Here is a 20,738-nt window from a genome sequence, read left to right as displayed (position 1 = left end):
GCTTGTCAATACCGGCTCGTTAGCATAGGAGTCTCGTCTACAGCAAAGATTGGACTCTGGCTGGAAAAAGTCAGTGCAAGAGAGTTTTCTGCAACAGTTCAGAAGTGAAAGTGGGGCTTGTATCCACATCTCAGCTTAAATATTCGTATGTGATATTCTTCTGTGAGACCAAACAGAGGGAGAAGGGTGTGCACCTAGCCCCAAGGGAAACCAAGCAGGGTAACTTGCCACACAGGCCCTATTTCTCATATTACCTGAATCACACAGCCTCACCCGAGGATGGGCGTCTACGGTTAGGACTTGTTACATAACGAGTCTAGAGTGTACTTGATCCGCATCTGCCCAAATTAACTTCTGCACGTACAAGGCAGACAGAAGGAAGGCGGATTCGAGTGAACCTTGGCTAAATTCTGAGCTGCAGCGTTCTCAAGCCTTTCACACACTGCGGCTTTTCAGATTTGTGCTCCTGACTTTTGGGAGAGGTTTTTATTGCCTGTCTGGTCACAAGCAGTTGGCCAGGCTTTCCAACATCTCTCCACTGTCTATTTTCAAACTTCACCTTCCCTACAAACTTGGAAACAGCTGCTTGCGGCCACTGGCCCGAATGATTCGCAGTAAAGCTGGCATCACGAAACAAGTGCATATAAAAAGCTCTCCTCGGAGCCTGGCCATTTGTCTTCTGGAGCCTGTGCTTAGCAGGAAAGGAACCCACCTCCTTCGAGCTGAGCTCTGTCAGGAGGAAGGAAAGGACTGAGAGAGCCTGGGGGAACTGGGAGCCTCCTCTGTAAGGGCGAACCATGGTCTGCTTAGTGTTCTTACCACGGAGACTGCACAGCTCACCCTGACCTCCTCCAGGCCCACAACCCGCTGTCCCAGCATTTCTTGAGGCTCCGTTAATAGCTCTCACTGTGAGAAGAGCTTCAAAGGCCTGGTGAAGAATCCTCACTGAGCCCCAGTTACTAAAGACCCTGCACAGACTCCGAAAGACCCAGGGCAGCAGGCTGGGTCAGCTGGGCAAGTCAAAACCAGGCATAAGGTTGGGTGAGCAAAGTCAATGGAGGTGACTTCCTCACCTGGAGCAGCTCTGACTCTGACCCCAGGTGGACTGCATTTAACCCATAATGCATCCTAGTGAGCTAAAAGGAAGCCAGACTGAGGTGGGGGATGGGCATCACAGCCTTAGCGAAATGGAAACATGCTCTAGAGAAGAGTCTAGAAGGTCTCAGACTCGACCCCAGCCCATAGTCAGAGTTGGTCTGTGCTTCTGCTACACCCAGAGTAAAAACTCTCTGCCTTGACCAGAGAACAGAACAACGGAAATTCACAGGATAGGTGTATCCAACTGCTTTACAATTGAAGGGCTGAGGCCTGGAGGACCATCTCCGCAACTAAGAGAATGTGCTGTTCTTGCACAGGATCTGAGCTCTGTTACCAGAACCCACACTGGACGGTTTACAACTGCCTGGATCTTCAAGTGTAGGGAATCCACCATATTTGATCTGGCCTCTGTGTGTGTGCAAACATGGGTGTGCACACGCGTACACACACACACACACACACACACACAATTTTGAATACTGAACAAGGGTACTTTCCTTTACTTTTAAAGGACAAGTCCACTAAGCAGAATTCTCTGGCTTTTGTTTAGCGTACCCTGCATTTATGAACTAGGAGCTACAGAATACCCACGGTTGGGTTTTCTTTTTCCTTTTCATCCATTCTCATGTCGCCCCAGCTGGCTTCAAACTTGTTTTGTAGTTGAGGATGACTTGAACATCTGATCCTCTTGCTTCCACCTCTCAAGCTCTGGGATTACTGGTGTGACACACCATGCCTGGCAATGCGGCAACGGAAGTAGAACCCGGGGTTTCGTGCCAGCTAGGCGACCTCCACCTTCCCTGCCAACCAAGCCTCATCCCCAGGGTCTACTCTCATTTGCTTTAACATGGAGGTAGCATCTGTTTGACTCCTTTTTACAATTTTTATCATTTTGGAAGCAGACTTTTATATAATTATCTTGCTTTTCACCAATCTAAGACAGTTTTTTAAAAGTGAATCTGCCTTTTTTCATATATTACATTCATTTTTTCTTTAAATCAAGTATTCCTCCTCATGTTGCTGTTCATCTACATGTTACAGGAATAATTTACATAGCGGCATCCTCCCGAAGAACTGAGAGCAGGCACACTCGGTTTTGGAGCCTGTGTTTCCAAAGGGCAAGGGTGGTGGGGGTGCAGATCTGGAGAACAGGTTTGGAACACTCAGTGAACCTCAGACACAATTAAGTTTATGAAAGGACAGGTTGGCTTCTGAGAGGGTTAAGTGGGTGTCAGTTAAGGCAGCTTCTACCATAGTCTAGTGGCTGGTTCTGGTACTGGCTTGATTGGTAAGGTATGCTGAAGAGAATGCAGGCTGGAAAACACAGGTGTGTACTATTAGGCTAGTCCCTACAGACACAGGCTAGTGGCTTTTGTTTATCAGCATTAGTGATCCAGATTCAGTCCCTCAGGCTGGGTGTCAAGTACATGGCCAACTGAGCGGTCTCTCCAGACCCTAAGAACATTATATGAAAGTGGCTCATGATCATCCTTAAGATTTTAAAAATGGATGCCATGAAAGAAACGTGAGACAGACGTGTCTCCAGGAAGACACATCCCTCGGGCCTCCTCCTCAGCCTCCTAACACACAAAGGGATGCTCCATATCCGCCCTTGTGACTCAACCTTAACAGCAGGATGGGGAGGAGCAGCATGGAGACCGTGGCCTGAAACTCAACAGGATGCTGTAGCTGAGCTTTGGAATTCCACACAATCATCTTGTGTCTGATTTGCTTTTCCCCATGTTGGGGCAAACATAGGTTGCGAAATACACCACAGAACTGTGTGTTTTCATTCATGGTTAGCTTGCTTGATTAGTAAAATATTCAGACAAGAAGCAATCATGAGCAGTAGTTTAGAAAATTATGCCCAATTAACAATGATGCTAAACAATGCGTGAAAGACGTTTTGTTTGGGGGTGTCTTCTGGGGGAGGGAGGGTGTTGTTCTGTGGTGCAAACATTCAGTAACAATGGCATAAGGCAAAGAGGAGAGAAGGAGGGGCATCTCTACAAGACATCTATGTCCTAAACATAGGATCCGTAGGAGAGCGGCAAAGACCCACTGCGGTCCTCAGTGAGAACCGTGTGCAGCCCGACTCATCAGACCTGCAACCGTCTCGTCAGATGGTATTTATTAAGCCTCTCATTCTCCCGTGCACTGAAGTACAGCTGAGTGCAGACCCATAAAGGCCTTAGGACTCACGGTGGTAGCTAGGGCTTGACATAAAAACATTTTTAAAATTACAAAAATATCTATGGTCTCAAGACCAAGCAGGCAGCAGACACTTTTGTCCACTCTCTGTTGGGAAGACGGTGATTCACAGTTAAATCTTTTTAAATTGCGCATTTAGCAGAGGAAAATATTCTAGAAAATGCACAGGAAAGCCAAGTAGCCTAAAAACAATGCTGACTGCAACTGTTCCTGTAGCTGAAAGCCTCCACTGAGAGTCCACCTGCATTTTACCAGGTATCTGTTGTGGCTGGGCACCCTTCTGTACAGGCTGGCCATAGATTCAGAGGTTGGGACTTGCTGTTTTCTACAGCTCAGAGTGGCCATCTAGGAATCCGAACACACTTCCTCAGACCTCAACATGTTTAAAGACTGGCTACAGCTCAGATCTCTGCCTGTTAGTTGACAGAAGCCTTACATGGAACAAACCTCAGAACAGATCTTGTCTCCCTGTCGGCAGACGAGGTCTGTCACTACCGGAGCAGCAACAACCAGGCCCCACAGTCAACATGGACAGAGCTACCTTGGACAGGGGCAAAAAGCATAAAGGGGACTTCCCAATCCTGAACCCCAAACTGGTAACAATGCCTGCAAACATGGCTGCTCCGAGCAGCCAGAGGTCAGGGTGGACCGGGTGGGTGACTTGTGCTCTGGTAAGGGACTTGCATCATTCCAGAAGGCCCTTCAATTGCCTGGCAGGCAGAGGAACAACCATTCGGGAGGGAAACTCCCTTTACATCTGTCCAGTGCCCAATTTCCTAGTTTCCCCTCTAGATACCGTCCTCGGTAATATGGCTCCTCCAGGGTCTGAAATAAGAGAGGCAATGGAGAGGGAAGGCAGAGGTTCCCAGTAGATTCCTCCACAGTGAGCCCCGTGGTTCAAGCGCTGTGAAGCCTCTTATTCAGGGAGGCGCGGTTGGTTAGAAGTGCTAAGGATAAAAGGTCAGTAGGGAATACAAGAAATTGGATTTATTTATAGTATGTGATCTAAGTGTGCTCAGAGGTATTCTCGTAGGTTACCCGGAACAAGAGAGCATATTTATAGCCAAGATAGGCAGACATCCTATTCCTCTTTATTAAGCGTGTTTATTACCCAGCAATTGGGTTAAGCAATTGTCCATGGCTGAATTACTGTCCTTCTGATGGGCTTGGCCACACTGCCCTCTGGACCACAAGCCCAGGTAGACGAACGGCTCTTTCCTGAATGAGCAGTGTGGGGCTAGTCTTCACATCCCACTTCAGTTTTGGAGATTAGTGGTCTTAAACAATCCTAAGGAAAAGGCACAGTAAACAGGTGAACATGAGCAAGAGGTTCAACCCCAGGCCCACGAGGACAGGGAGCAGGCCTGCTTTGTAAAGCCCAAGTCCATTTTCCAGATGCATCCTGGAGCCCCGTCTGCCCAGGCTCTTCCTATCTCGTGGTCAGCAACGGGCCACTCGGTAATATAAAACAGTGACAGAGAACTCTCGCTGGAGCTGGAGGATTTTGATCCGTTTAATCGTCCTGACCCTTCTAGGCAGTGGGGTTCTCCAAGTCCAGAGGAGAGTTGACAAATCCAAGGATAAAGGAGATCAAAAGATTCTTCATCTTAGTCTGTGGGGCACTCTGACTTTTATTGTAACACAAAGCATAGCCCCCTTGGGTATCTTCTTCTCGGAGGCTAACTCCAGCAGGCAATCAGCTCTTTATCTGACAAAAGCACCTTGGAGAACTAACCATCTCCCTGTTGGTTGCATGATCCCATGCTAATCCTCACAATAGTCATGGCTGTATTTTGTTGCTTAAGAGAAATTAGTTTAAATTATTTTTAAGGGACTGGAGAGATAGCTATGTTGTTACAGGAGTCCTTACTGCTCTTCCAGAGGATCCAAACTGGATTCCTAGCACCCCCGTGGAGGCTCACAACTGCCTGTAAATTCCAGTACCAGAACATTTCTCTACAAGCAAGGCAAGGATGTGGGGCGCAGGCATACATGCAGGCAAAGCGCCCACATACATGAGATTTAAAATGCATTTCAGTTTGCAGGAAATGAATGGAGGTGGTGGCTGCATTCTCTACAGGCCAAAGGATCAGTAAACACAGCTATTATAAAACCAAGTGATAAAGAACTACTAACCCAGGTCTCTGGACTGTATCCTGGAGAGGAAAGAGACCTGCCACGGGAAATGCATTCTAGCAAGTACTATTTCTATGAAACACAGTCAGGTATCTGAGCCAGAGACGGTCAGCCCAAGAGCCACCCAGTACTCGTGGGCCCTGCTACTGAATCCCTGCATGGTGTTTCCCACAAGACCCTGTGTGTGGACCTGACCTAGAGTAACTTCTTATATTGATGCTGGTTGTCCGACGACATACTCATGGCAAATTCAAAAATACACGAACTCCAGTTTCAATGACAAAGTGAGCTGGTGGCGTCTCCTTGATGCAAACGTTTTTGTCACTCATAATGGGAGCATATAATGAAATTATTATAATGTAAATCTCCCATTGTTGCTGCTCACTTCATAGAGCAGTGAAGAACAAGCTATTTGGGAGTGTTAATGAGAGAGTCTATTAGCTCAGGAACTCGAGCTGAGACTCTGCGATTGAGGGGTTGTCTGTGAAAAAGAAAACACTTCTAGAGAGAGAACCAATTTATTGCCCGCTCAGCTGAGGCTCTTTGGCCTGGCTGCTGCTTCTCTCCCTGTGCTTGCTTGACAAATAGGTTTATTCTATTTTCAGGAGATTAAGGATAAAGGAGGGGAAAAGAGAGAAAATTGTAACCTAGAGTTCCCTGCAATGTGCGTGCTTAATTGGGAAGATATCTAGTTGAGAAAAACAGGTCTCTTTGTTGAAAGGAGGACATCTGGGTTCGTTAAAGGTGTGCAATAGATTTTGATAAAAGCTATTTTTCTAAGTCATTAAATTGGTTTTAAGGAACTTTACATTCTCCTTCATTTGAACAATTATTAAACTATAAAACAGGATTGCACAATTGCAAAAACTGTAATCTGAAATTTTACAGTCGGCTATAAAATGCTGTATTATTAACTACGCTGAAGATGCTCAAGCCCGTTACAACTTTTTAAATGAATTACAAAACCCGTTACTGCTGATAAAATAATCTTAAAGTATAGCATTATGTATTCTAACAATATGCTGAACCCAGCTTGCTACAATACAAGCACGCCAATCACAAAGAAATCGTTACCTGAATTAAGTCTTTACAAGCCCACAATCTGGTAACAGCTGCTACCTGGAAGCAACTGAGCACCTCATCTTCAGGCTGGCTGGGGCAGCAGGCTGGCTGGGGCAGCAGGCTGGCTGGGGCAGCAGGCTGGCTGGGGCAGCAGGCTGGCTGGGGCAGCAGGCTGGCTGGGGCAGCAGGCTGGCTGGGGCAGCTTGCCTTCTACTTCAGGGGCCTCTTCCATTGTCCCTTCAATCACAGGCCCAACCAGGAATCAGAGCCTCAGAGTGGAGGACTCTTAGCTCGGCCCCAGGGATTTAGACAAGGGTTGTGGTGACAGCAATTCTGTCCCCTAAGATCTTCCTGGAAGGAATTACTTTCCCTTTTCTTTACCTTCCTTCCTTCCATTCCAATTGCTCAGATACTGGGATACTTCACCAGCACTATTTAACATGTAGAGAGTATGCGTAAGGCCCTACCAGAGAGCCTGGCCCACAGATTCAGTTCCTGTGTGGGGCAGTTCACTGCAGCCTGCTTGCTTCCTCCACCACTTGGGTTTGCACACACACGTGAAAAGACGTTTATGGTCTCTGAACTGTCAGCAGTCTTAAGGGCGTACTACCTAATTTTGAGTTCGGAATCAGGCACTCCCTCAGGTCAAGAACTCTAAAAGCACTCTATAAATAGTTATTCTCGACAGCCTCTTTCTCCCCAGGGCTAATGTGGGTTCATTCTGGGATCGTTTCTCCCTGAGCTCCTCTGCTGACACCCTGAAAGAGGACGACGAAATCCAAGGTATCCACTGGCCGCCCCCATGCTGTGAGGGCCTGGGCCCACCATGTAGGCCTTGGAATAGTTGGTAACTTGGTCCACAACTCTGCCATGGTAGGCACTATGGGCACCCGTGTCTTAGCACCACATATATAGGGAGCATAAAATCCAACTAATCTCTGAGCTTATCCAAGCTCAGGAACTGAAATCTGACCAATTCCCACCCTGAAAATCCTTACCCTACAAAAACTGAACCCCTTAGAAGCTGTGTCTAAGCTCTGTACCTGTTCATATAGATATATGAACACCACATATATATGTGTGTATGTGTGTATACATGTATATGTATACATATAAATATGGGACTGTCTTTATTAGGTAAGGTCCCGGGCATGTCTATGGAGGAATTATCTGCAAGCATTGGAGCTCAGATGAAAGGGATCCCGACAGTCAGGAGCGGAGGCAAACCACAAAGTCACTGTCGGCAGAGCAGCTTACAGCCCCGCTCCAGGGAAAGGTTTCCCCAAGGTCCACAGCTCTGCTCTGGCAGAGGAGGTTCCCCTGGGAAGCTGTTACAGCTCTGCTCTGCTCTGCCATGGGACAAGTTGTTACTTCTCTGCTCTGTTCCATTCAAGCAAAAGGAGGTCTCACCAAAATCTCATCCGAGAGATTTATTGAAAGGGAAGAATCCAGGAGGGTGGCTGCCTCTGCCAGGTTCAAAAGGACAGCTCTCACCTGAACAGGTATAGAACTCAGATATGGTTTCTCAGGGATGCAGTTTTTGTAGGGTAAAGATTTTCAGGGTGGGAATTGGTCAGATTTCAATTCCTGAGCTTAGATAAACTCAGAGACTGGTTGGATTTCATGCTCACAGATGGGTTGGTTTCTTGCTCAATGGTTGGCTAGTTTGGGGGCTGAGTTGGTCAGGGGTAGAGTGTATTTCTTTGGTTCTGGTTTCAGGGCCAAAGTATTCCACTGGCCCCCCCCCCTTTTAACATTTTAGCTCTGGTTTCAGGGTCAAGGTGTGTTTCTTTCACTGGTTCTGGTTTCGGGACCAAAATGTATTTGTCTTTGGTTCCAGGGTCGGGGTGTGTTTCTTAGGCAGGCTCTCTGACCCTGGATTATCTAGATTATGTTAACTGAGGTGAGAAGACCCACTTTACCTGTGGACAACAGTATCCTAAGGGCTGGGGCTTTGGAATGAAGAATAAGTAGAAGGTTATTCATCACCTTCTGTGTCCTGACTGTGGATGCCGTGTGGCCAGCCTCCTCCCTCTCTATGACAGACTGTATCCCCTCCACCTGTAAACAAACCCTTCCCTCCCCTTCAGTCACTTCTCGCCAGGCATTTCTGTCATAGCAAAGAGCAAAGAGGAACACCAGTGCCATCAACTGACTCTGTGCACCCCCAAGGTCATTGCCTTAAAGGAAAGGCCTTTAGGAATCAAGAACTTTACGAGAGACTGGTTCAGCATCAATAGTTCTGTCAGGAGGCCTCATAATCCTTTAACCCCAACCCTTCTGAAACCCTCAGCCTTTGGTCCATGTGTGAGGAACCCTACTTTGGTTTGGTACTGACCCTGCTACCCCCTGTGTCCCCTTTGAGCTGTCCCCGACAGCGTACTCACAGTGTGCTGCAGGGCCGCAGATATTGCTAGAAGAAAGTGACTGCGAGGCCCCAGAAGGCTGTGGGCTCCTGCATTACCCGAAATGCTAACAGCTCAAGTCTAAGCATCACCTATGGTGCCACCGACAGGCACTGTTTGGAGGCAAAATACTGTTTTGGGAAAACCAAAATTTCCAAATGTGGGTTTTTGGCAATGACAGGGACCAAAGGAACCTCTTATCCAGTTCTCATGTTGTAACCTGGGTGCCTAGTGGGATAGTGTAGTGATATTTCATTTCTATTTTAATACATAAAGCTTGTGTTGAAGAACAGAGAATACAACAGCTGCACTGATCAGCCTTACAGACCAGGCAGTGGTGACACACACCTTTAATCCCAGTAGCCACACTAGTTTGCCATAGAAACCAGGCAGGAGTGGTGCATGCCTTTAATCTCAGCACTAGAGAGGATTATAAAACGGGAGGAGACAGGTTTCAGGCTCAGTCTCACTGTGAGGATTTCTAGAGGCAGGATCATCATTTTCAGTCTGAGGAGGCTGGCTGTTTTGCTTTTCTGGTCTTAAGGTTGAACCCCAATACCTGTCTCTACATTTTTATAATCATGCTACAGGGTAGCACTGAAAGAAAAGGATTCTGGGAAGTATTTACACTGATAAGGTCCTGAGGGCAGAGACCCAAGACGGAGTTTAAGCCTTTCTCATGAAGACACAGGAAGAAGCCAGCATCACAGAAGAAAGGCTTGACTGGGAACACAATCCGTCTCCCTCTGAACTGTAAACCATCAATTTCTGTTGGTCAAAGCCCATCCAACGCATGGTTACAGCATCTCACACAGACTACGGCCGGCAGCAGCCATAGCCTCAGCCCCACCCCGTTCCACTCTTGCCTACACCACAAGGGAAGACTTATTCCAATGTGCCACTGTTCTCTGGCTTCTCCTATGATTCTTACCACACAGGAAGGAGGGTGAGGTGATTTTGAGGCACTCTTCAAGCTAAGGTTAGTTTTATCGTGCAAGGGGATATTTGGCAAGTCTGGGACCACTTTAGGTTGTCATAAACTGACCTATATAATCTTGACTGAAATCCCTCTGATTGCCCTAGAGAGGTGCAGATCATGCCCAGCAAAGAATGCCAGAGGAGAAATACCGATTTCCTGTAACTCGGAGCTGTAACATGGCCTCCTCCCTTCCTGTCTGTATTAACTCTATAAGTACAAACAGCACCACCAAGACCAGAAGCCCCCTGGGAATCAGAACTGAGAGCGATGCCTGGCCCCTGGGAGAAGTTCATTTTAGTAAGGGTAGGATATCGGCAGTTAGATATTTCTTAGTGTTGACAGCTCCCTCAAGCCACTGACAACCGATAAAAACCTGCACAGTTTAAACCCTGAGGTCATCACAGCTCCAAGCAAGTTGTAGAGACAGGATGCAGCGGATCCTATTAATGCCCCAAGAGGCTCTTCCACCATCTTGCCCGTCTCACTGGGGCAGAGAGGATAAGTAACTTGCTATGGCTTTCATAGCTAGAAGACATTTTCAACTCCACTTTCTTGGAAAAAGTCTGGCAGCATGTCTACAAGATGGCAACCACACTTTAGACAATCAACTCTGGTACGGCATTTTTGCCTAAGAAAGTATTTGACGGGCTTTGTTGCTTACTTCTGAGAGGTAACCTCTACATCCTTGAGATTTCACGACAGTCTCTTCACTATGGATCATACCTGACTGTGTGGTGATGAAACACATCAAGATGGGTGCTGGTCACCAGGAAACCCAACCTTGGCGTCTGGGGTTTGGGCTTTCAGTCAGGGGAGGTCCAACTCACATGACTTGCAGAGAATATCTAGAGAGGTCTGAAGATTATGTCCAGTCATGGGGGGTCAATGATTGAGTCCCTATGCCTTCTCAATGTAACTCCAACAGCAACTTCAGCTGCTGAGCTGCATGGAGCTTCTTGATGGTGAGCAAAGTCATGCAACAAATTAATGAAAAGCACTTAGCCCACTGCGAAGGGCATCAAGAGAAATCGCCGACCAAAGCCCACTCTGGTCGCTGTATTCATAGCTTTATTTGGCTGGCCTTGATCTGCATTCGTTACAACAAAGCTATTAAGCTTAGCAGTTTGGCTGAGTTCCATGAGTCACTCTAGTGACCAGAACCTGGAGCTTCCTGCAGATGCCTGAATCTGCAACTCGCTGGTCAGACTGCATCTGGGAGGAGCAGCCCAGAGGGTAGCTGGCATCTCATGAGAGGCCAGCCTTGATGGGACCTATGGTTGGGCACAAGGTGGTAGTGTCGAGACTGAGTGGTGTTGTGGTACACCAGTTGGCATCAAAACAGTCGCCATTACTTTCCTTTATGCTAGTTTATGAGCCATTCTGACACCTCAATCTGCCAGATACGCAACAAGAATTTAGGGACTGATTTAATCTGCAGTGATGAATACGGCTAGTGGGAAAGACACGTTTAAAGTTCCCTGATTGCCGGGCGGTGGTGGAGCACGCCTTTAATCCCAGCACTTGGGAGGCAGAGGCAGGTGGATCTCTGTGAGTTCGAGACCAGCCTGGTCTACAAGAGCTAGCTCCAGGACAGGCTCTAAAACCACAGAGAAACCCTGTCTCAAAAAACAAAAACAAACAAACAAAAAAAACAAAGTTCCCTGATTTAGGTAATACGGGACAGGCGTTCTGAATGCATAAAGGAGTTGTTGATTTACTGTGTCTCCTGACTAAGGTGATCTGTTCTTAGGTCTCACCTGAAAAAACAGAGAGAGTAAATGTACTGACTTCATGGGCCACTCTGGGCTTCTTCATGGCCAGTGCTGTGTGTACTCTGCTTTATCAACACCTGACCACAGTAGGTTGAAGTGATGCATGCTACCTCTCTAATTTTGTGTGTGTGGACATGTGCATGCCTGTGTGGGAGGAGTGTGGGAGTGGGTTGAACGTGTGTGTGTAAATGTGAACATGCACTTGCATGCATGTTTATGCGGAGAGCAGAGGTCAAGCTGCCATCTGATTTTTTCTTTTTTTTGAGACAAGGTTCCAGACTGGTGTGGAGTTCACCAAGTAGGTTAGGATGGTTGACCAGTAGGCCCCAGAAACTGGCCTGATTCTGCCTCTGCAGAGCTTGGGATTAAAAATGTGCATAACTACACTGAACCCATGATTTCACATTGCTATCTATTAAGAGCTTATGGTGGATGGCTTTTCATAAATGAGTTTATAAAGGGAAATCTTTATCCAAGACCATGACTAGTGATGTATAAATATGGCCAGTGCTGTCGAACCTGAGAGGCAGGGCTGGTTCTCAGACACCATCTTTTCTGCAAGGAAGAGCATTTGCTGCTGACAGTTGTGTCACCTGTCCCCCACGGAGACATTGGTGCGGAGTGAGGCCCTTGGCAGACAGAACCGCTCCTGTAACCAGGGTGGATGGAATCTGACTCCACTGTAGTTCCAAGGAGCAGGTTGTTAGGACGGAGCTCCCGAGAGAATTACACGGGTTAAAAGAAGGAATCTGGAGCAGTTCTGATCTCTCAAGAAAGACCCGGGCCTTTCTTTCTGCCTTGGGTGTCTATTCCTTCTTGTCCTGGAGCCCAAAGAACACCCTACTCCTTGATAGGGACTGTCTACTGACATTTAGTTGAAAGCCTCTTATAAAGTAAAAAACACACAAACACAGCTCTAAAGAGCATCAACATTCTTTTCCATTGCTGCCTCCGCCTGCGACCTTGGAGCAGATTCTCCTTTGCAGCTGGGGCATTCCCAAGACATCGCTAAGACACTGCGCGCATCATGAGAAGACTTCAGCCACTTCCCAAGTGCCAGAGGACGGGGGGTTGGCCAGCCCTCATGCTCGCTTGCACTGTTCCTTAATCAATACAAGAAACTCAAATCAACAGAAATTCAGAGAGGTTAAGGAACATGCTCCATGCCACAAAATAATACCGAGGTGGTAGACGCGGTAGCCAGCATTCTCGCTCAGGTCCACCTAACTCCAAAGGTTTAACTCTTCCTAGCAACCTAACACCTAGGCTGTCCAACATACTCCAAACGAAGACATGAGAGGTACTTGGGGTCAACTCCAACCTCCTGGGAAAAGTGAAACACATAATACAGTAACTCAGAGGTCTGAATGTCCTGGCCCCAGCCTCCTCCTCTCTGCCCTAGGACAGCCTTCTCACCAGACATCTCCAGCACACCCTAGCACCCTGGCCCCTCTCAAGAGTGTCTCTTCACCGATGGAAGATTAACGGGACGCCAAAGCACCCCATTGCTCTGCAAGCATAAATTGCAAGGAAAACATTTAGAATATTGATTAAGTGCTTCATGCTCGAAGATTTAAATTTACCTCCTGTATTTCCAGGATTAGCTGACATAATGGGGTCAGTCTGCCGGCACAAATGATTTACAGAACACCCATTGGCATCCTTCCTTCGGAAACTCGACACTTAAAAATCTGCACTCGGTCACAACCGGCAGAGCCCTGGGTATTTAGCGGTTCTGGATAATCGCCTCCCTGCTGTGAAGTTTCAAAATCAGTTCTGGAATGGTCCGGCCTTATCCTAACAAATGGACTTTACTTGGGTCCCCTAAGGTACTGGAGCAGAAGAGGGAGGGGAACCTTCTAAATATAGATCATACTCAATGTTCTCAAGTGAAACATGGAAGAGCTAAATGGTCTGCCTTCTCTCCACGCCTCTGAGCCATCTGAGAAACCTAGTGACGCCCTCTCAGAGTCCAGCCTGCAGTTCAAATTAGCCTCTGCCTTTGGACCAGAAGGACATGGGTCCAGGCTATGCCGGGAGACCAGGAAATGCAGCCTTAGATTCAGATGCAGTGATTTCACAGCCTCTCTGTGCACCTTCCTCTCCTTGGGTACACAGAGGGCGTTGAGTGTCCCTGCTGAGAGCCACTTGGAGCTGATGAGCTCTGGCAGCCAGGGACCACTGAGGGTGTACCTATGCCGGGATGCAGGGGCAGCAGGGGAGCAGACTCTGCACTGCTCACTTGGGCAGGCACCACTCTCACAGGAACTGGCCAGGAGGACTGACTCTCATCTTCCACACTGCAGACAGCTGTCTATTGGTCCCTTCCAGAATACTGCCTCAAGGATGAGGGGAGGGGACCCAAATCTGGGATGAACACCTGACGGTCTTCCTGTCTCAGACTTAGACATGTTACATCTGGCTCACAGAAAGCTAATGTGATGGCTGGCACTGGTCACTGTAACACAGGCAAACACCTGCACATCTCCAGCCGTTCAGCTACATCTGGACTTTGAGGTGCTCTGTGGCCCGCTGCATCACTCTCTCAGGCTCAAAGGCCTATGCAAAGGCTGCAGTGAGTAGCCTCCAGCAGGGGAGCCCAGTGCATCTACCAGCTATGAGGATTCAAGAAACCCCAGGAGAAAGTTAAAACAAAATGAACCCAGGTTTTCTAGGAGGAGACTCAGTGAGTGAAGCTCACGCCATGCACACAGGGCGGGCCTGAGTTTGGCCACCAGAACACACATATGAGCAGCCACATGCTTGCAATCCCAGCCCTGGGGAAGGAGAGACAGGTGAATCTTCATGGGGGTTCACTGCCCATCCAGACAAACCTAATCTCCAAGTTCCAGGTGTGAGCGCTATCCCTGTCTCAGAATATGATGCATGACTTCCTAAAGAACTCACTGGAGGCTGACCTCTGCCCTACACGTGCACACTCATACATGTACACTTCACCTGAAACAAGCATGCATGCAAAACTACACACACACATACACACACAAACTGAACCTGATTAAGGTGTGGTAACTCACATCTAAAATCCCAGCACTTGGGAGGCTGAGGTAAGCAGACTAACACAAACTTGAGATCATCCTGGAATAGACCCTTTCCCCACAAAAGAATATTGGGTATGGATTTTAGTAATTGTGGGAAGCTTTCTGCTACAGATACCCAAGACAATGCTGCTACAGTTAGACTTGGGTCCTGGAGGTCTCTGGACACCGCATCAAGGGGTCTTCACTGATGTGGAGGGGGCCCTGGCGCTAAGACAGTGACTCCAAAAAGACAAGTTTCCAATATCCACTTACATCCCCAGAGATGTTTACTTTAAATTAATGACAAGTACACTCTTTTGGTTTAAATACTGAAAGTGTTTCCAGCTGCCAGAGGATAAAGTGGTTTGTAGAATTATTAAGGTTTCTTTGTTTCTCATGTGACCACTTGACGCACGTCACAGACTAACAGTAGCACAGCCTGCCTCACGCTTGCTACGAATATGACTGCCAATTAATCCTGCCCTGGGAGCTTGGCAGGTTACCCCAAACCCGGTATTTTACCTCCTCAGGGGGTCAGCACTTGGACATTTTGTTGACATTTTATACTAATCAATCAACTTTTTTTTTTCTTTTCTGCTTTTTTTTTCTTTTCTTTTTGTTTTTGGTTCTTTTTGTAGAGCCTTCCACATCAGCCATGAACCCATGATTTCCAGGCCCAGGCCAGGGCCACCCACTCCCCAGGTAGGTCTAGTTGGTTCTAGGCAGACATTTAAAAAACATATGTTTATTTTTTTCCTTTCCTTCTAAGGGGGGGAGTCTATCTCAAATGTTAAGACAGATTCTCCAGCCCCCCGAGTCTTCTCATGTTATTGTGCATTTAAAAATATTGCAAGAGGCACGTCTCGGAGGAAGTGAACTTTAAGGCTGCCAGCGCTTCTGACTGTCTCCAGATCCGTTACCAATGGATCCCGAGTTGGTTGAAGTCAGTTCTATTCTGAGTCACAACACAGGCGGCAGGGACAAACACCATTCGAAGGTATTTCTAGGACCCCCTGGCTAAAGGTAATTCATCTCCAGCCAGGCGGGCACAACAGAAAGGCAGAGCACAGAATGCGCCTCTTGGGAGCCTGCACTGGGCAGAGCCCTGAATCAGCCAGAGGGAGACGTTCACTCGTCACCGTCACCCACCCGCATCTATGGCTTCAAATCATCCTTCAGCCGTTCTCCATGTAGGTCACCCTAAAGAGGTCACCGAGCTACAAACTCACTGGCAAACGCTCAACCGTCTGTACCCTGTGTCCTGACCCTGTAGTCCTGAGTGCAGTGTGAACTTGAGATTTGCCACTTCATCCCTGCAACGACCTTCAGCGGGAACCAGGGCAGCTTCCCTGTCCGTCTTTCCTGTCCTTTGCTTCTTCTCACTCTCTACGCCCGGTGCAGAAAGACTGACTTGTCCAAGTGCCACAAAAGAAGACAAGATACACGAGCCTCGGGACGAGCCCGCCTGCTGGTTAAGTTGCAATCCCCTCAGTTGTCTCCTTTGTGAGAGGAAGGGATGCCTGCAATGTCTGCCCCACGGGGCGCTCTGCGGAGGAGGAGGACAGGGCGTGACACACCTGCCACTTCTGTCTCACACAGCGCTCCTTGGCACACCCCAGACCCCCACTCTGCAGCAGGGCCCAGCAGCGCCATTCCTTTGGAACAGATGGACCATGTGACCAGCTATGGATCAGTCATCACGACGGTCACTTCTGCATGTCTTTCTGGAGCATCCATTTTGCCCACTGTCTCAATGCTAGCAGCTGGGCCAAACTCACGCTCCTGGGACACAGAGGAGGAGGCCTGAAGAGTTAGCACACGGGCTAAGGCCACCCTGCTGACACCCTCATCTTACATCTCAGACCCAAAGACAAGTTCAGGGAAAGCCCTGAGCCCTCCTCTCCCAGATGCCAGAGAGAGGTGTGGCCGCCCTCCATCCCGGCCAATCCAATTCCTTCAGCCCTCTCAGCGGAGAAGTCAACAGGGCCAACCCTGATGAGCATCACACAAAGCAGAGCTCCTGTGCCAACACAGGGAGGGGAAAGGCATGGTTTCTGGGGAATGATGTCATGTGTGCCTCGGCGTTGCCAGGACAACTGTGCAGTGGTACAGACTCTTCCTGGCAGGGAGGGTTGGCTAGCTCTATCTGTGTTGGAGGTGAGATACGTACCACAAGTCAGGAGCTGGGATAGTGACAGGGAAAGGAACTGCAGACACAGAGAACACATTTTATGGCTAACAGAGTCTTCTCCACTCCTGGAAGGATACTGGAGTGTCATGGTTTCCAGTCTGAGATGTCACCTAGTTACCCTGACCTTCTAAAACTGGGCAAGCTGCATCCAGCCTGTTAGACTGTGTTGAGAGGGGAGTAAATTTCTGTTTTAGTTTTTGAATGGTCTATGTAGTTTTTCAGTCACAGGAAACTTAATAATCAACTTTCGGTGACACCTGAGTCACCCTTTGTGAATCTAAATGTGTACAGAATGGTGCAGACTGCTCAAGCACAGCCCCCTTTGCTACTCAGAAAGCATCCCTGGCCCACCGTCCTCAGCTAGTGATGATGAGGTCTTATCCGTTATCTGTGTTTTGTTTACTGACACTGGCATCTGAGGATGGGAAGCACAGAGAGCCAAGGCTGACCGTGTGTGTGTGTATGTGTATGTGTGTGTGCGGCAGGAAAGGGAGACGGGGCCAGAGTCCTGAGCAGAAACAGAGAAGAAACTGACCTTGTCATTTCTGATGTTATTTCCACACAAACAGCCTGGAAGACTCAACACATCTCTTCTTCATTTAGACTCAGGGCCCTGCTGCAGAACGGAGCAGTAGATGCCACTGAGCACGCCCTGTGCGGCCTCCCAGCTCTGATATTCACTGCAGAGAGGGAGCTGAAGACAGTAAGGGTCTAGAGAGTGATTCAGAAATTCAAAGAACACTGGGCTTGGTGTTGAGCTGTGTGACCTGATGTCTCTCTGCTGTCTGGTGTGAATGATTATGTATGAAACTGTGTGTTGGGAGTGAGGTCCCATAAGGTCTGTGAGACAGAGACAGAAGCTCAGATGAAGGGCACGAAGAACGAGGCAGTGTCACACAGATTAGAGGGGGAAACTGCTCAACACTTTCTAGAGAGCATGATGCTTGTGGATGAAGAAGGCATTCGTAGGAAAGCTCCAGAGGGGCTGATCCTTGTCGGGAAGCAGGGGAAGGAGAGGCGTCCTTCGGGAAGAGTGAGGTCCCATCACAATGGCTTGAAAGTAACACACACCAAGTCCTTGGACGCCACCTTTAACTCTGCAAGCACTAGGCATGGCGGCACACGTCTATAAGCCTCTTTTATTTACACAGCAAGTTCAATGCCTGTAAGGCTCACATGAGACCCTGTAACAAGCAAAACAGCAGCAACTAAACCACCCACCAGTTTCCCTGGCATGGCAGAAGGCAGATGCCACCATGTGGCTACCTCCTCCCTCAGCATATAGGGACAACCATGGACAGATGATGTTCTTGGGTTCCCAGCACTGCTTCTGTGGCCCACCAGAAGCCTGTGTCCTCAGTCACAAGAACTTGAGCATCAAGCCACAGTAACTGCCCTTCTCCATCAACCACCACGAAAGCACCCAAGAAAGCTAAGTGCGTAAGAACCGTGAAAACTTCCAAATCACTAATGTCTTTTTGACAGCTGAGTACTCACTGCTATGACAACTCAGTAAAATGACAGAACACACACCCTCTGACTGAAGAGGGGAAACGTCCATGTTTATACTTTCAACTCAGGCACACCTGGGTTGGTCTTCCAGAAGTTTCTTGATTATTTTCACTGCACTCTGTGCACATAAGGCTTTTCATGACATTGTGCAGCTCCTCTTACTCTGGAACAGCATTTAGTTTTGCCTTGTAAATAATTAGCCTCTCCAGGACTCTACGTCTGATTACCTTCAGAGACGGTTCACCATTTCATGTTATGTCTGAATGGCTTTGATGGCGACAAGCCAAGAGCACACTCTCTTTGGTATGTTGTTGTATCACAAACACAGAATCAGCCACAAAGATAGCCAATCCGGCTCTACAACCACCACCCTCCCAAAAACTCCTTAGTGATTCATGTGCCCAGACTCCTTGTTTTATAGAGCCTTGATCAAAGGCTGACACCGAGGTTGTACTCCGGCTTCCTCATGCACATGGACTCCCACGCCATACATAAGAACACATGTACACATGTGAAGTTTTTTTTTTTTTTTTAGAAAATTGATTCAAATCCGAGTGACGTTGCAACACGCCCTGTGTATCTTTCGGGTGATGACCTCACGTTTTCCTGGAAGTCAACTCCAACGGAAAAGCCAAACCCACTTCTCACCTGAAGATTTGCACAAGGTGGCAGAACGTGTGTGGGGATTTCATTTTCAGACCCTGCTGACCCTGGAGGCTTGTTCTTGACCCGGAAGGCAGTGGTAGTGGTGGCAGTGGTGGTCTGTACCGGGAGGGCTGGCTGCCACATGGTCACGTCTGAGCCATTGCCAAAGGCTTGAATTGCATTTTCTGTAGTAAACAACAGGAAAGCCTGTTTCAGAGGCAAGCAGCAAACATAACACACAGGACACATATGGGCAAAGAGGCACAAGAGAAATTCTGGCTGTAGCACTGGAGGTCTCACCCACCCTCCCAACCACCCACCCTCCCAACCACCCATCCTCCCAACCACTCATCCTCCCATCCACCCATCCTCCAATTCTCCCAACCTCCCATCCACTGATTCTCCCGTCCACCCATCCTCCCAACCACTCATCCTCCCAACCACCCATCCTCCCATCCACCCATCCTCCCAACCACTCATCCTCCCATCCACCCATCCTCCCAACCACCCATCCTCCCAACCACCCATCCTCCCAACCACCCATCCTCCCAACCACCCATCCTCCCAACCACTCATCCTCCCAACCACCCATCCTCCCAACCACCCATCCTCCCATCCACTGATTCTCCCGTCCACCCATCTACCACCCATCCTCCCATCCTCCCATCCACCTTTCTAGTTCTGAGAACCAATCTCATGGGTCAGGTGCTCAAAAATCAATCCACTCATTAAACACTGAACGAGACACTTGCTATACTATAAATAAAGCAAGTATTTATTATGGGCCCCTTGAAAGACATTCTCAAACTCAGAAGTAGTACCACAGCTACATATTTTTCCAAGAAAAAAAAATCCCTGCACTGTGTCAGAACTCTATACTGAACAGAAATTAACTGGTGTCTTCTCTTTCCCCTGCAGCCGAGGCAGCGCGAACACTCACTTGGCAGCTAACGCAGCTACTTCCTTCAGAAGAAAAATCTACCTCAAACCTCATCAATATCTAGTGAAAATTTAAGTGTGATTATTTTTCTCCTTTCTGCTTCTAGTCTTCCAAACAGAATCTGCATAATTAGATAGGCACAGCCCCATCTAAATGAAAAGTTTGAAACGTGAAACTTCCAAAGCTTATTATAATTTCATGGGATTAGATTGTTTTTACGGCAAGAGTAAATTGGTTGTGTGTTGCTCCCTTCCCAAAATGAATAAAAAACAGTTTTTAATCAGGTCTTCGGGGATTTGCCCTGGATTTCGGAATTTTTTATTTCATATTCATTGTATAAGAAATCAAACTCTTTCATTTGGGACCTGAAAGTGCAAATTGCTAATACATGACGCTTACTTGGCACTTTTTGATACATAAGACAAAAGAACTAAGCCTAATCTTCCCCCTTAGAAGTGACATTTTATCTCAAAATTGCTATCCATCAAGTTTAGCAGAACCGAAAGCTAGTTTTCTACGGCTCTACATTTTGGGGTGTTATAAGAGACAGCTTCCAAATAATACAAATGCAGCTTGTGTTTCCAGCTAGGTCCTGTGGTTTAAGCCCTACACAAGACATGGAGAAGGGTGAACCTGTAGATCAGGTTCCTTAGCGACCTCAGGACACGAACAACGCAACACTCTGCTTTTCCTTGTTAGACACAGGAGAGAGAGAGAGTTGTCGTTCGTGAAGACTGCCCTTGCTGTCC

At 47.9% G+C, this 20,738-nt stretch overlaps 1 protein-coding gene across 6 annotated transcripts in view; it reads right to left on the bottom strand.

The window, feature by feature from the left end:
* The window catches only part of Gfra1 (GDNF family receptor alpha 1), a 211,776-nt gene that overhangs the window by 8,118 nt on the left and 182,920 nt on the right, over nucleotides 1–20,738 (bottom strand). For all 6 annotated transcript variants that reach the window (XM_057777913.1, XM_057777912.1, XM_057777915.1 and 3 more), the window contains one exon: nucleotides 19,053–19,234. In XM_057777913.1, coding sequence (XP_057633896.1) covers nucleotides 19,053–19,234 — 182 coding nt within the window. The remainder of the gene's footprint in view (nucleotides 1–19,052; nucleotides 19,235–20,738) is intronic.

The sequence above is a fragment of the Chionomys nivalis genome, chromosome 8 (assembly GCF_950005125.1).
Source record: "Chionomys nivalis chromosome 8, mChiNiv1.1, whole genome shotgun sequence".
Taxonomy (NCBI): Eukaryota; Metazoa; Chordata; class Mammalia; order Rodentia; family Cricetidae; genus Chionomys; species Chionomys nivalis.
The sequence above is the reverse complement of the archived record's forward strand: the minus strand, read 5'-3'. Positions and strand labels throughout refer to the sequence as shown.